The following is a 14,420-nucleotide window of genomic DNA, read 5'->3' as shown; positions in this document are numbered from 1 at the left end:
TTGTCTCTCCTAGAAAATACTGTATGAATACAAGCTAATACATTTTGAACTGAAAGCAATGCGCAAACGTGTGTGCCTTGTCCATCCAAGTCACAAGCATTGGCAGAAACAGTAATTGTAAGGCATGGAATTGAAAAGAAGAGATTAGCTTTTTTTTAAAGTTTATTTTGATATTTAGACAATAAAGTAAACATGAACAATTGTCAAGCATACTTGGTTTATTTTAAAATCATTCTTCATAGTATTTTTTGTTGTGATCTGTGCATTTTAATTAATAAAACCCCACATATTTAAGTTTGAACATTTTGCCAAAAGAGGGCAGTATTCACCCATTGTAGAATGTAAGAGCGCTGAAAAATTACTGGAAAGAAGGAAAATAAATTTATTTTTCCTTATAAGGTTGATAAGCTTTGACAAAACGAGATCTGTAGTCATTAGATCTGTCTCCCAATCTGGTCATCTGGGAGTTGCCTAGATTGTACCATCCCAAATTTTAATTTGTTTTTCTATCACTTTTACATTTTTTAAAGTTCTAGTTTAGGGATTTAGTCTTTAAGGATAAAACCATAAACCTTTTCTAAACACCTGCTTAGAGTAACCAAAAAACTCGTTTAAAGCATATTTATTGGAGTCTGTCTTTGCCAGTGTCCTCCGGGCCACTCAACTCAGTGACCCGTGGCTAATTAAACCTGGTAGAGAATGTGTCTTCAGCCATTGGTGCTGCCACTGAGCCCAGCGGTGGCTCGACCTTGTTCTATTTTACACATACGTTTGTCTATCAGTTTGTCTTCTCTGCATGGTGGTGTAGTAGTTCATGATGTAGACATAACAGCTTTAAATACTAAAGGAAGAAATCGAAGTAGCTTGTTTGAATCTTCGTGAGTGAAATGCTTTGGGCTTGAGGTGTAGAATATATAGGAAGAAAGGAAACCGTTTTTTGAAAGCATGCTTTGGAGCCGGGAAGGAAAATGTGAGCCCAGATCAACTAATTAGAGCTCTGCCCTTTAGGATTTGGTAATAACTGCTGCCTAAAAAGAAAAGCTGTTCTCCATCGATTCATTAAGTAACCAGCTTGCGCTTCAGAAGGACAGCCGGGGGAGAAAAAAGGACAGCTAGGGGCTAAGAGGCTAGCGCTTACATAACATGTAAAATGGAAGCAACTTTGGAAAAGTTTATATTTGCATTATGCTGCTGGAATAGAGGGCTTTGGTTTCCTGAAATGGCCTTTGCGCGGACTAGAGTCCAGCGCCCCCTGGAGGCGGCGGGTGCCCTCCGCCCTGTAATGTGATCTCCCTGCTCCTGGATTGGTCGGAGGCTGTTTCCCCCCAGGAGCAGCGCCTAGCCGGGGCTCCCAAGGCCGGCCCCGCACCGCACGGCAGGTCCCGCACCGCAGCAGCCACCGCCGCCGCTTCCGTCGCCACCACCGTGGCTGCTGCTCCTGCTTCTTGGCTTCCAGCAGCGAATGGAGCGATGGAGTCCAGACTCTCCTGCTGGACCGCTTGCTTTCTCCTGGTCGTTTGGTGCCTGCCAGTGCTGCCCTGCCCTAGCCGGTGCCTTTGCTTGAAGAGCACCGTTCGCTGTGTGCACTTGATGCTGGATCACGTTCCTCAGGTGCCGCATCAGACCACAGTTCTGTAAGTTGCCAGAGATGCCCGTTCAGCACTTTCCCATTGCCCTCTACTGAGACTGAGCACTGCTTTTCACCTAAATCCCTGCTGTGTAACTGGAAGAGGGTTTTCACGTTTCAAACGAATTAATGGTCCTGCTTTGTTAGACTAGAAAATGGGAGCGATGATGTGTTGAAATAAATGTTTGCACGAGGTGCAGTTGTATTTTCCAGCACCTTCCAGAACTTACTAAGAATTCACAACTCTATCCTAAAAGAGTAGTCCTGCATAGAGTGTCAGATTATTCCTTTCATCCTTTCCAAAATCCAAAATTGGGTCAGCATGTGTCTGTCCCATTTGAAAAGAACTAATTCAGCTTCGGAGTGTGCTTCCAACTGATTGTGTGCTGGCGATTTGCATTTCTTATGTTCATTATTGGGCTTTGTATTGCGTGTGCCTCTCAGGTGGGTGATCCTGTCAACCTTGCGCCCTTGAAGGACTGTTGGTTTTCCAGAGCAGACCCTGTCCAGTAGAGCACTGGGTACTTAGAAGCCTTCTGGAGCAGTGACTTAATCAGCATGTAGGAGGCATTATGGGCTGGTAGTGGGATAGTAGAATAAACCATGATACGAGTATAAGATGGGCCTTGGTTCAAATCCTTATAGTAAGGTGGGGATAATAAACCTGTATTATTGAGTTAACATTTGGATTAAATTAAATAGTGTGTGTGAAGTGTGAATTGTTTATTATCATTTTTAAGTCTTAGATCAAAACAAGGCAAAACACTGAAAGGACATACCGATTTGAAGGGTTCACCTCTCTGTGGTGAAGTTTTTGCAGATTATGTCATGTCCATGGAAGAGAACTTTCACAGTTCCAAGTCCATTCTTGAGCAGAGTGAAATAGCTTAACATTCCTGGGATTTTGAGATGTGAGATAAGAAGATCAGCACTGTTGTTCTTTTGGTCATCATCATGAAATGAGGAATTTAGCTTGGTAATGAAAAGTTGAAGTTAGTGGTTGGTACTTGTTTAGAATAAGATCGATATTTGCCATACATATTTATGGTAATTTTTATTAAGCATTTTGCTTATTTCATATGCTTGCAAATATCAAAATAAGTCTAACTCTAAAAAGGAGTAAGACAGGTTCTTGAAACTGGGACTGCTCCACAATCTGCACAGCACCAGAGAGGCCTTTGGCATTGTAGCTGTCCCTGTATCATTTTGGAGTAGCAGTTTCTGACAGAGTAACAGCCTTACAGAAGGGGCAGCTTGTCTAATCACGTGCCACAGACTTAAAATAAAAAGCTACTTAAGCTCCAATCTGGACCTAAAATTTTGATGTTTAGGTGTTTCGAAGAAGAAATTAGCACTCATTAGACACCTTTTTTGAGACATATTGGACAGAACTGAACGGACACTATTGATGTACTTGTGAAGAGCCTTCCACTACATGTGGAAATAAGTCCTAATGGTTAGGTTCTCAGGTTCCAGACTGGGCCTGCCGATACCCCTACAGATGAAATGTGTGTTGCCTGGGTGAGTTCCCAGCTTCATGATGTCTGTTTCCTTTTCCATAAAATGGAGATGCTAATAGTATTCATCATCTAGGGTTATTCTGAAGATTAAATGAGTTAATGCATGTTAAATACTTAAAATAGCATCTGTCCCTACTTAGCCGTAGAAGCATTCGCTATTATGTTTACAGTTAAGGATATAATTTGAGCTGCAAACTCAAATACCCCAGAAGTTGGCTGGTAAAGTAATGTGAAGGAAGTGGGTGGGTGAGGACAAACCACTTCATGAGTAGTGTGATGGACTGCAACCAACCTCAGCTTGGGTCTCTGGGGACTGTGAGGAGGAAGTGGTGAGCCAGCAAGGGCCGGCCAGCCCCTGAGCTCATTGCTGCCCTGTGGGAATTTGGGCCTATTGTTAACGAGCTTGCTGTATTTTTCAAGAAGATATGAAAGTAAAAAATGAAATTCCCTAACTTTTCAATCTTAGAGGATCAATTTTTTTTTTTTTTTTTTTTTTTTAATGTGAAAGGCAAGAGCACACAGGCCCAGCCACACATATTTGTAGGTTACTTTTATCCCAGGACCTTCCATTTGTGATCTCTATTAGAGAAATAGTATAAAGGTCAAGAAATAGATGTAAAGCTTATAAAAGTTGGTGCAGTCTACTTCTTTTGGGCTTCAAATCTTTGACATAGGATTACTTTTTCAAGCAAGCAATCATGAAAATACACTGCTAATTGCATTAAAATAAGAATTCTGGAAAAGAAAAAATCCAGCCTTTGGAAGCTAAGGCACATGGGGCCTGGCCCAATTTCTCCCCAACAGCAGCATCAAGAGTTTTTGTTAAACCATACTTAGATATATATGTGTTGTCATCGTAACTATGGAAACAATGTAAATAAACATAGCCAAAGTGCTTAGTAAATGTTAATTAGTAGTAGTATAGCTATCTTGAGTTGTCTTTACATGTTTTTAAAATTTTAACTTTAATACAGAAAATACTTTTCTCAACCATAGGTAAGGAAACTTCACTATACTTATGATTGATTATGGTTGGTGTTTCAAGTTTAGCAAAATGAAAAAAACTACTCCTCCCAATCTTTAATTCCATCTATAAAGATATCATTGGGTCATTTACCAAATAGGCTGCTGCCTTTTAGGAACTCCCACTCTTCATGCTCTCTGTTTTAGTAAAGCAGATCTTTCAGAATTTGGATTAGCAAACAAAAAATTTCTAGTAATGAACTTCAAGGAACCTGTCCAATAATCAGAAGCCCTGTGTAGCTTTTGTTGATTTTCCTTGAGCCCCAGGTCATTAGGTTGTACCTCCAGAATCTCAGCTGCCAGTTCAGAAATGTGATGTTCTTAGAATTCTCAGGAGTGAAAAACTGAGCCTTGGTTGAACTCAGGGACTGTGATTAAACAGGCTCTAAAAACCATCTCAGTTCCACCAGAAAAGATGTAAAAAGTGATTGAGAATTCCCCCAATTTTTAAATTTTCCCCTAAATTTAAATTTTGTACCGTTTTAAATTTACAAATAAGTAGAGAGTGAAGTTTTAACTATTTAATTAGGGTATTTCCTTTATGGACAGAGCTTACTTTGCCCTCCAAATATACCAACCTTGGGAGGAAGGCTGGGTGGCAAATGGGAAAATGACAAGTTAGTCATGAAAACATTTATCCAGCTGATAAAAATGTCATGTTGCTCAAGAAGAAAATAGAATTCCTTCAGCTCTTTCCAGTTTCCAATCAAATCAGACAATTAGATTTTTTTTTCTTAAGTTTAACCCTCAGAGGTTATTTTGACCTTTGAAACAGAATTTTTCATAACTTTTTTGCAACTGACATAACTTGCTGGCTTTGAGTTATCACTTAGTCGTGAGCAGGCCCGGACTCCCTTGACACTTTCCCATTTGGCATGGTTGAAGGGAAGCGTGAGGGAACTGGCAGAACTATGTCTGAATTCAAACCTACCCCAGTTAATTGACCAGTTGGGGAGAGAAATGGAACTAAAAGTTGAAATGCATTTCCTATTTCATTGCCTAGTTAATAAGTCAGGGTACACGACTTCAGCAAATGCCCAGTCTTGGGAGCCTAACACGATGCAGCCTCACTACCCTAATGACTCAGGACAGGTTGGTCCTCAGGAGCTGGAAGAGGCTGTTCTAGAAGGTAGGATGAGTGTTCATGGAGCCCATATGAGGATCTTGGATGGAGAAACAGTGAGGAGAGAGCAGGGCCAGGGGTGTGGAGGGATAAAATCTACCAGCTGTGCATTGCAGTCTGGGCTGTGACCCACCTCTGATACCTGGGAGTCAAACCAACCTACAGGAGAATTCGTTTAGGGAATAAATGAATCCTATCTGGACATACTAATTTGGGGGTCTCCCGTGGGACAAATAGTTCAAGAAACCCAGCAGGTAGTTACGGGGACCAGGAGATGTAGATCTGTGATGCTGAGCACTCCCCTTTTTAAAGCACTAAGGAGGGTTTAGGGTGGAGCCATGGGACAGGAACACACGACCAAAGGGGAGAAAGTGAACTGGCCAACACAGGGAAAGCAGTAGGATGTTTCCCAGAGGGGTGTGACCGAGGTACGGCAGAGTGGAGCTTGGACACTGAAAGACAACCTTACAGTTGGATGGTGGAGAGGACAGTGAAAGCAGCTTTGTCTGATAGGAATAGAAGCCTAGATTGCAAGGATTAGGGTTGCTTTTCCAGATTTCAGAACTTGGCCTCCACCAGGGAAGTGTTAGCAACCCCATCTCTGCATCTCAGTATCCTCATAGGCATCTCAGTATCCCTCATAGGGATGAATAATTGTGTAGTGATGCCAGAATCCAAGCAATCTAAACTCAGGATATCCTACAGTAATAGCCTGTACTTAGATGATATATGCTGATTTAATTAGTGGAAGAGAATGGTGTTTTCTCTACCGAACCCTGCATGTCAATCCCTATTATAGATTCTATAAGGGAGATTAAGGGAAGCATTGCACAATAACAGCTTTGGGGGGAATAGTTATAAGGCCACAAAGCTGAGGTCCCTGTTCAGTTAGAGAGCTAGTGCATATATATAAAAAAGTTAATAACAGTACAGGTCTGATGTAAGAAGGACATTTAGGGAGTAAGAAAGGATGGTGAATGTCCTGTTTTGTCAACTTGATAGGGTAATGTAGATAGTGAAAATAAGTAACAAAGAGGGAAAAAATCTGAAGGACAGAGAAAATCTGTTGAGTGTTACTTGGGCAATGGGTGGAGAGGATAGGGGTTCAGGAATATAGTAAGCTTGGGAGGAAAGGGATGCAATTTTGAAAGTCACTGGGGTAAGAGTGTGCATTAATTCAGCGGAAGGGAGGAAATGTGATTTCCAAGGAGGCCCTTGTGGAATAAGAAAAGTCTGCATAGACTAGAACTCTGGAAAGCCCAACAGTCAAGGGAACACATATGTAAGCAAGAGCCAGGACGGTCAGCTGGGTTTGTAAAGTCTGTACACTGCTCAACTCCACACTGTGCTGGGAATGGTGTCCCCCTGCAGTTGTGCTGTGTGCTGGTCCTGGGGGCAAAAGGAAGTGGAGTCAGAGAAGAACACAACAACCAAAGTAGTAGGAGTACCAAAAATGAGTGCTCTTAGTATTTCAAGAGGGAGAGGGTAGTCAAATCTGGCAGAAAAGGTTGAGGTAGCTGAGTGCATATTTTGCCTTCGAGCTGTTGGAAGAATAAAATGTTGAAAGAATTTTGTTGTTTTTGTTCATTTTTTAGAGGATGGGGAATGTTTTGTGTGAATGGCAGACAAAGGGGACGGAAGTCACATAGGAGGAGTAAAGATATAAGAGGAGAGAGAGGGTATGTTTTTGTTGGAGCTTGCAGCTCCAAGGAGAGGTGTTTGTAACAGATGAATGTAAGCAACCAACTGAGAGCTTGATGTTTAGATAGATGAGGCAGGATGCGGACCTTATCTGAAAGGGAGAAAACACACCAGGACAGAGTCTAGAAACCTCAGAGCCAAGTCATCTGGAGGCCATCATGCTGCAGCAGATATCTTAGCCCAGGCTCAGAATGAGTCTGATGTTTCTGGCTCCAAACAGAGAAACATTATAGTAATAGTGAGAACTACAGAAATTAAGTTGAGACAGTGAATGTTGAGCAACTAGATGTCTCCATTGCTTCAGTGGCATCTTCAACAAATAATTTTTATAGTGTTCTTTTATTCAATTGACTGTTAAATTTACTTAAGGTGATTGTGTTAGTCAGCTCAGGGTGCTATAACAAAATACCATAGACTGGGTGATTTAAAAGACATTTGTTTCTCAGAGATCTGTATGCTGGGAAGTCCTAGATCCAGTGTCTGGTGAAAGCTTTTTTCCTGGTCCAGTGAGATGGCTGCCTTCTCATTGCCTCACATGGTGGAGAGAGAGACCATCTCTCTAAGGGCATTAATTCCAACATGAGGCTTCTACCCTCAAGACCTAGTTATTTCCCAAAGGTCCCACCTCCTAATACCACCACAGGAGGATTAAGTGTTCAACACGTGACTTTGGAGGAGAATCAAGCATTCAGTCCTTAGCAGTGACTCAGGTTGAAGTTATCAAAATGTTTATCCAAAGCAAATAGGATACTGATATAATTTAGACATTCTGGTATGTTCTTTATTTAATCTGTATGTTCCTTTCTGCTCTGGGATACAATAAGCTATTTCTTGAGATACATGGAGGGCATAGTATCCTTCTTGCTATTACATGAAATTGAGCATATCTGACCAAAATACAAATCATGAGACTTTTCCAAATGCAACATGAAAACATTTAAACTAAATATTCTGCCTTTCTTTCAGGCAACAGAGTAGCCACAGCAAATGACATAAACAGTTTTATTGTCTAACTCCAGACTATGCAGTGCTTGAGTTATGATTAAAAATCATCTTGTTTTATTGTTCTGTCTGATCAGTTTGGATCACTGTATCGTTCCTCTCCCAGTGATTCTTCCTCCGAGTAGGAAAAAAAAAAGTTTTATGTTTGGATTTTAAAATGGAAAAAAGGAAAACATGAACATCATTTCAGCTGAAGATAGTGTGAAAAAATTCCTAAGTCTACTAACTCCCATTTATTTTAACTAAAAGGCAGAACCAGAAGGTCCTCTTTTAACCTCAGTTGTTGAAGAGTGCTATATCTATATAATATGATAGGTATCCATAATACTTTGTGTAAATGGTTTCCAAGAGAAAGGACAGATCTTCTTTTTTTAAAGCTTTTTTTTTTTAGTTTTTATTTAAATTTCAGCATTGTTAACATAGAGTGTAATATTAGTTTCAGGTGTACAATACAGTGATTCAACATTTGCATAATATACCAGGTGCTTATCACAAAAAAGTGAACTCCTTAATCTCTATCACCTATTTCATCCATCCTTACAGCCACCACCTCTATGGTAACCATCAGTTTATTTCTCTAGATTTAAGAGTCTGTTTCTTGCTTTGCCTTTCTCTCTTTTTCCCTTTGCTTCTTTGTTTTATTTCTTAAATTTCACATATGAGTGAAATCATATGGTGTTTGTCTTTCTCTGACTTATTTCATGTAGCACAATAATCTCTAAATCCATTTTGTTGCAAATGGCAAGATTTCATTCTTTTTTATGGCGGAATAATATTTCGTTCTTTCTGTATACCACATCTTCTTTATCCATTCCTCAGTTGATGGACACTTGGGCTGTTTCCATAATTTGGCTATTGTAGATGATGCTGCTATAAACATTGGGATGCCTGTTTCTCCTTGAGTTCGTATTTTTGTGTTCCTCGGGTTAATACCTGCTAGTATGATTGTTGGAATGTAGGGTAGTTGTATTTTTAACCATTTGAGGAAACTATGTACTGTTTTCCAGAGTGGCTGAACCAGTCTGAGAGGGTTCCCCTTTCTCAAGATCCTCACCAACATGTGTTGTTCCTTGTGTTGTTGGTTTCACCCACTCTGACAGGTATGAGGTGATATCTCATTGTAGTTTTGATTTTCATTTCCATGAAGATCAGTGATGTTGAGCATCTTTTCATTGTGTCTGTTGGCCATCTGGATTCTTCTTTGCAAAAATACATGTTCATGTCTTCTGCCCATTTTCAAATTAAATTGTTCTTTTTTTGGGTGTTCAGTTTTATAAGTTCTTTATATACTTTGGCTACTAACCTTTTATTACATATGTCATTTGCAAATATCTTCTCCCATTCCATAGGTTGCCTTTCAGTTTTGTTGATTGTTTCCTTCACTGTGTGAAAGCTTTTTATTTTGGTATAGCCCTAATAGTTTATTTTTGTTTTTGTTTATCTTGGCTCAAGGGACATATCTAGAAGGAAGTTGATACAGTCAATGTCAAAGAGGTTACTGCCTGTGTTCTTCTCTAGGGTTTTGTTGGTCTTTAATCCATTTTGAATTTATTTTTGTGCTTGGTGTAAGAAAGTGGTCCATTCTTTTGCATGTTGCTGTCCAGTTTGCCCAACACCATTTTTTGAAGAGACTATCTTTTTCCTGTTGCATATTCCTTACTTCTTTGGTGAAGATTATTTGACCATACAGTTGTCAGTTCATTTCTGGGTTTTGTATTCTATTCTGTTGATCTATGTGTCTGTTTTTGTGCCAGTACCATACTGTTTTTCTCTCTGCAACTTTGTAAAATAACTTGAAGTCCAGAATTGTGGCCTTGTGGTGTAATGATCAGCACTCTAGACTCTGAAGTCCAGAATTGTAATGTCTCCAACTTTACTTTTCATTTTCAAGGTTGCTTTGGATATTTGGGGGTCTTTTTCACTCCATACAAATTTTAGGATTGTTTGTGCCAGCTCTGTGAAAAATGCTGTTGGTATTTTGATAGAGGTTGCATTAAATGTGTAGGTGGCTTTGGGTAGTATAGACATTTTACCAATATTTGTTCTTCCAGTCCATAAGCATGAAACGTTTTTCCATTCCTTCATGTCATCTTCAATTTCTTTAATCTGTGTCTTACAGTTTTCAGAGTACAGGTCTGTCACCTCTTTGGCTGATTTATTCCTAGGTGTCATTGTTTTTGAGCAATTGTAAGTGGGATTAATTCCTTAATTTCTCTTTCTGCTACTTCATTATTGGTGTATAGAAATGTAAATGATTTATGTACATTGATTTTGTATCCTGTGAGTTTACTGAATTTGTGTGTCAGTTCTAGCTTTTTTGGTGGAGTCTCTGAGGTTTTCTGTGTAGAGTATCACATCATCTCAAATAGTGAAAGCTTGACTTCTTCCTTGCTGATTTGGATGTCTTTTATTTATTTTTCTTATCTGATTGCTGTTGCTAGGACTTCCAGTATTGTGTTAACTGATAGTGGTGAGAGTTGGCATCCCTGTCTTGTTCCTCACCATAGAGGAAAAGCTCTCAGTTCTTCCCAATTAAGGATGATATTAACTGTGGGTTTTTCATAGATGGCCTTTATTATGTTGAGGTATGTTCCCTCTAAACCTACTTTATTGAGGGTTTTGTTTTTTTCCCATGAATGGATGTTATAATTCATCAGATGCTTTTTCTTCAAGTATTGAAATGATCATATGGTTCTTAAACTTTCTTTTATTAGAGCAGTGCATCATGTTGATCAATTTGCAAATATTGAACCACACTTGAAACTCAGGAATAAATCCCACTTGATCGTGGTGATTGATTTTTTAAAATATATTGTTGGATTCAGTTTGCTAGGTTTGCTAGTATTTTATTGTGAATTTTTGCACCCATGTTCATTAGGGATGTTGGCCTGTGGATCTGTTTTTTAGTAGAGTCTTTATCTGGTTTTGGTATCAGGGTAATTCTATTCTCATAGAATGAGTTTGGAAGTTTTATTCTCTCTTCTATTTTTTGGAATAGTTCAAGAAGAATGGGTACTAACTCTTCTTTAAATGTTTGGTAGAATTCTCCTGGGAAGCCAACCTGACCCTGCACTTTTGTTTGTTGGAAGTTTTTGATCACTGGTTCAATTTCTTTGCTGGGTATGATTCTGTTCAAGTTTTCTATTTCCTCCTGTTTTAGTTGTAATAAATCACATGTTTCTAGGAATTTGTCCATTTCTTCCATCTTGTCTAATTTGTTGACATATACATTTTCATAATATTATTTTATAATTGTATTTCTGTAGTATGTGCAGGGGCTTGTGCTGGTCTTCTAGGGGAGGGGCCTGCTATACTGGGATTGAGGCAAGCTTGACTGAGAAGGCCAGTCCTGCCAGAGCACAGAGTTGGTGGGGTTTGGTGTAAGCAAGTTAGGCAGCCAATGTTGGCATTGTTCTGCAGTGGTTCTGTGTTTATGCTGAGGGACAGGAGAGGGAAATGGGGTCAGTCAGCTCCTTTGTTCCCAAAGAGGCATCTTGATGCATGCTGCCTCTCAGGGATGCATTCTGAGAAGAGGGAATAGTCTCAACACGATGTGCCCCAGGTGTTCCTCACTCTTTCCATGCTGTCTGTAACCCCACTGCCCCACCCCAGCTGTTTGTCTGTCTTCTTGCCAGAAGCAGGGCATTGCCTTCTGGGCTCTATCCCAGCCAACCCCACTGACCTTTAAAATTCCAAGCTTCAAGTCCAATTGGTTGCGAGCACTCACAAAATCCACCCTCTCTCATTTTTCAGGCCAATGACTTTGGGGAAATGTTCTCCTTTGGCATTCTCCTACATGTTCCTCTCTCTCTTGCTCATCTCTTCTACCACAGTCCCTTCCCTCCGCAGCAGCCAGGATCCATTTCTCCCCGAAACTATAGTCTTTGCGTTTCCTATCTTCTTCCATGTGGCCTCTTCTCTCCCTTTAGTTGTGCAGTTTGTTCTGTCAGTCTTCAGGTTGATTTCTGGGGTATTTAAGATAACTTGATAGTTATCTAGCTGTGTTTGTGGCACCAGATGAGCCTAGGGTCTTCCTACTCTGCCATCATTTTGAAAATGTAGGACACAGATTTCAGGATTCATTTACAAATTTCACTTGAATTGTGAGCCCCATGAGTAATTAGAAGAGGCAGCTGCTTACATCCATGCATGGTTTGGAAAAAACTTAGAGGTCTCTCAAAGATAGATTCCCCAACTGCTTACCAGATCCTAATTTTCCACCATCTACCCTTGTATGAGATCACCTAGGACTCCAGTGAAAATCATCCATTTTATCTTGCAGGAATGTTGTGCCCTCATGGATGAAATAGGACCACCAAATCAGTTAATTAAATTAGTACTAATCGAGCCCCTGATACAATTAGAACTGATGTAGATTGTGCTTCTAGGAAGGTGCAGCAGAAAATCCAGAGATGCAGGGAGCCAATGGTCTTTGTTCACACTGCTCTTTTGGCCTGGAATGCATGAATCCGCGTTTTCCTCACTTGGCCTATTGGTTTAGTCTTCAGAGGTCAGCTCAGAGCTTACCTCTGGGAATTCTTCTCCATCTCCTTTCCCTTCTTCCCAGTTTTTGGGAGATACCTTTCCTGTCTTGATCAGGGAACATGTCACATGGGATTAGGATTGTTAACTTGTCTCCCTGACAGACCAAGTCCCGCCAGGGCAGATAAGACAGATTGTGTCTTTTCTTTTTAAACTCTTAGGGCCTGCCAACATAAAATATGTTGATCCATGAATGGGCCAGTTGGCAAAATGAAACTTGAGAGGCGGTGAAAACATGCTCTACCTTCTAAGAAACCTGCAGACTGCTCTGTTTGGCCTAGATTAAGATGATTTCTTGTTAGTTGTGACTCTTACCTACTGCTTCTCTTACGTTGATCGCTGCTCTTGTAAGAATTCTATGTAATGTGCTCTTGAACTGCAGGCTGAGAGAAGAGAATTGATGCCTAGACACAAAAAAACTTAGGGGAAAGGAGGTAAAGAAGAAAAGAAAACTGAAAGCTAAAATTCCAGCAAGTCGAAATTGGTTATCTGAGTGCTGACTGATACTACAGTGCTGGGACAGGGAGGAGGTATTTGTGAATTTCCTTGCTTCTCGAGTTGGTCCTTGGTTTGAAACAAGGTATTGGTGCACAAAAAGATGGTTTGTTTTCTTCTTCACCCCACACACATGCATCAGAGTACCTTCCACCTGGAGCTGCTTCCTTCTTGTTTCACCCACCATCCTTCCTGTTGGGGAGAGGCAGACTTGGCTATCATCTATATTTGGCCACCTCTAAAGACAAGCATAATGAAAAGCTGGTGCAATATTAAGAACTTATTTTATTATTTATTTTTATTTTATTTATTTAATTTTTTTAAGAATTTATTTTTAGAATGTCCCAAATCAGCTAAAAGCAGCCACCAACTAAGGATTATAACTCAGGGCCTATGGGAATCCTCAACAGTGCTCATAAAGAACTTACCAAGAAAACAGCGCCATCACTTATTATACTGTTAAACCTTCCCAAAATTAGTTATAGTAGTATTTTATTTACTTATGCCTCACATTTGTCCAGAAAGTATTCAAGTGGCTAGTAGCTATTTTTAGTTAAGGGAGAAGCTAAAATTCAATGTTTCCCATCTACTTTTTTAAAACATTGAGTTTTCCTTTTTTGCACTTTTCTTATTTCTGATCATGTTTTCCTTTTAATATTAATCTCTCTGAATTTATTGAATGCAAAAGACGAGGAAGTGGAATTCTATTCTGACAGAATTTTCTAAGTGTGACATCAACAGAGTTGTAATCTAGTGCTGAATCTTAGAGTTCCAGGTTACTATATTGCGGGTGGGACCCATACAAAGAATCTGATATCTAAGACTTTGCATCCATGACTGAATTTATCCAGTGTGATAGGTCAAGTTCAGTACTAACCTGGACTGTCTGGAAGGAAGCAGGAAGCTAATTAACTTTACTAAGGGGAGTCTAAATTGGCACTCTAAATTTAAAGATTTGCCCAAACTGGCAGGGGTGAATGTGATGCAAAACATTTTGAGTACCGTTCTGCACTTTTCTTCCCCCAGCAGATTTGAACAATGAGATCCTGGCCAGGCCTTCAGAAAGTCACTGGACTGAAGTTGTTACCCCTCAGCACTTGGGCGCTCTCTTACTATCTCAGAATGGCTTTTCATTTAATGAACTTCGGGTCCTGCGATGTTGCCTCTAAAAGCGGGTCATTCTAAGAGACTGCATGTCATGTCTATGCGGTGTGCATGGTACCTCGTGGTCAGTATGGACTGTATACTTGTGATATGATTCTAGTCACACTTGGAATAAAATCCCATTGAAGACATATGACTGTATGGCTTCCCAGTATTTTTCTGTGTGAGAGGAAGAATATTAGTAGGGTTATATTTTGCCTAAAATGCATTTCAGACTAACAGA

General features: G+C 40.0%; 1 protein-coding gene across 1 annotated transcript in view; it reads left to right on the top strand.

Moving 5' to 3' along the window:
* Nucleotides 1–1,340: 1,340 nt before the first annotated feature.
* The window catches only part of PXDNL (peroxidasin like), a 479,104-nt gene continuing 466,024 nt past the window's right edge, over nucleotides 1,341–14,420 (top strand). The window contains exon 1 of the mRNA XM_059394566.1: nucleotides 1,341–1,634. Within this exon, the coding sequence (XP_059250549.1) occupies nucleotides 1,471–1,634 (164 nt within the window). The 5' untranslated portion in view covers nucleotides 1,341–1,470. The remainder of the gene's footprint in view (nucleotides 1,635–14,420) is intronic.

Source organism: Mustela nigripes, chromosome 3 (assembly GCF_022355385.1).
Source record: "Mustela nigripes isolate SB6536 chromosome 3, MUSNIG.SB6536, whole genome shotgun sequence".
Taxonomy (NCBI): Eukaryota; Metazoa; Chordata; class Mammalia; order Carnivora; family Mustelidae; genus Mustela; species Mustela nigripes.
Note: the sequence above shows the minus strand (reverse complement) of the source record. Positions and strands in the feature narration are given on the sequence as shown.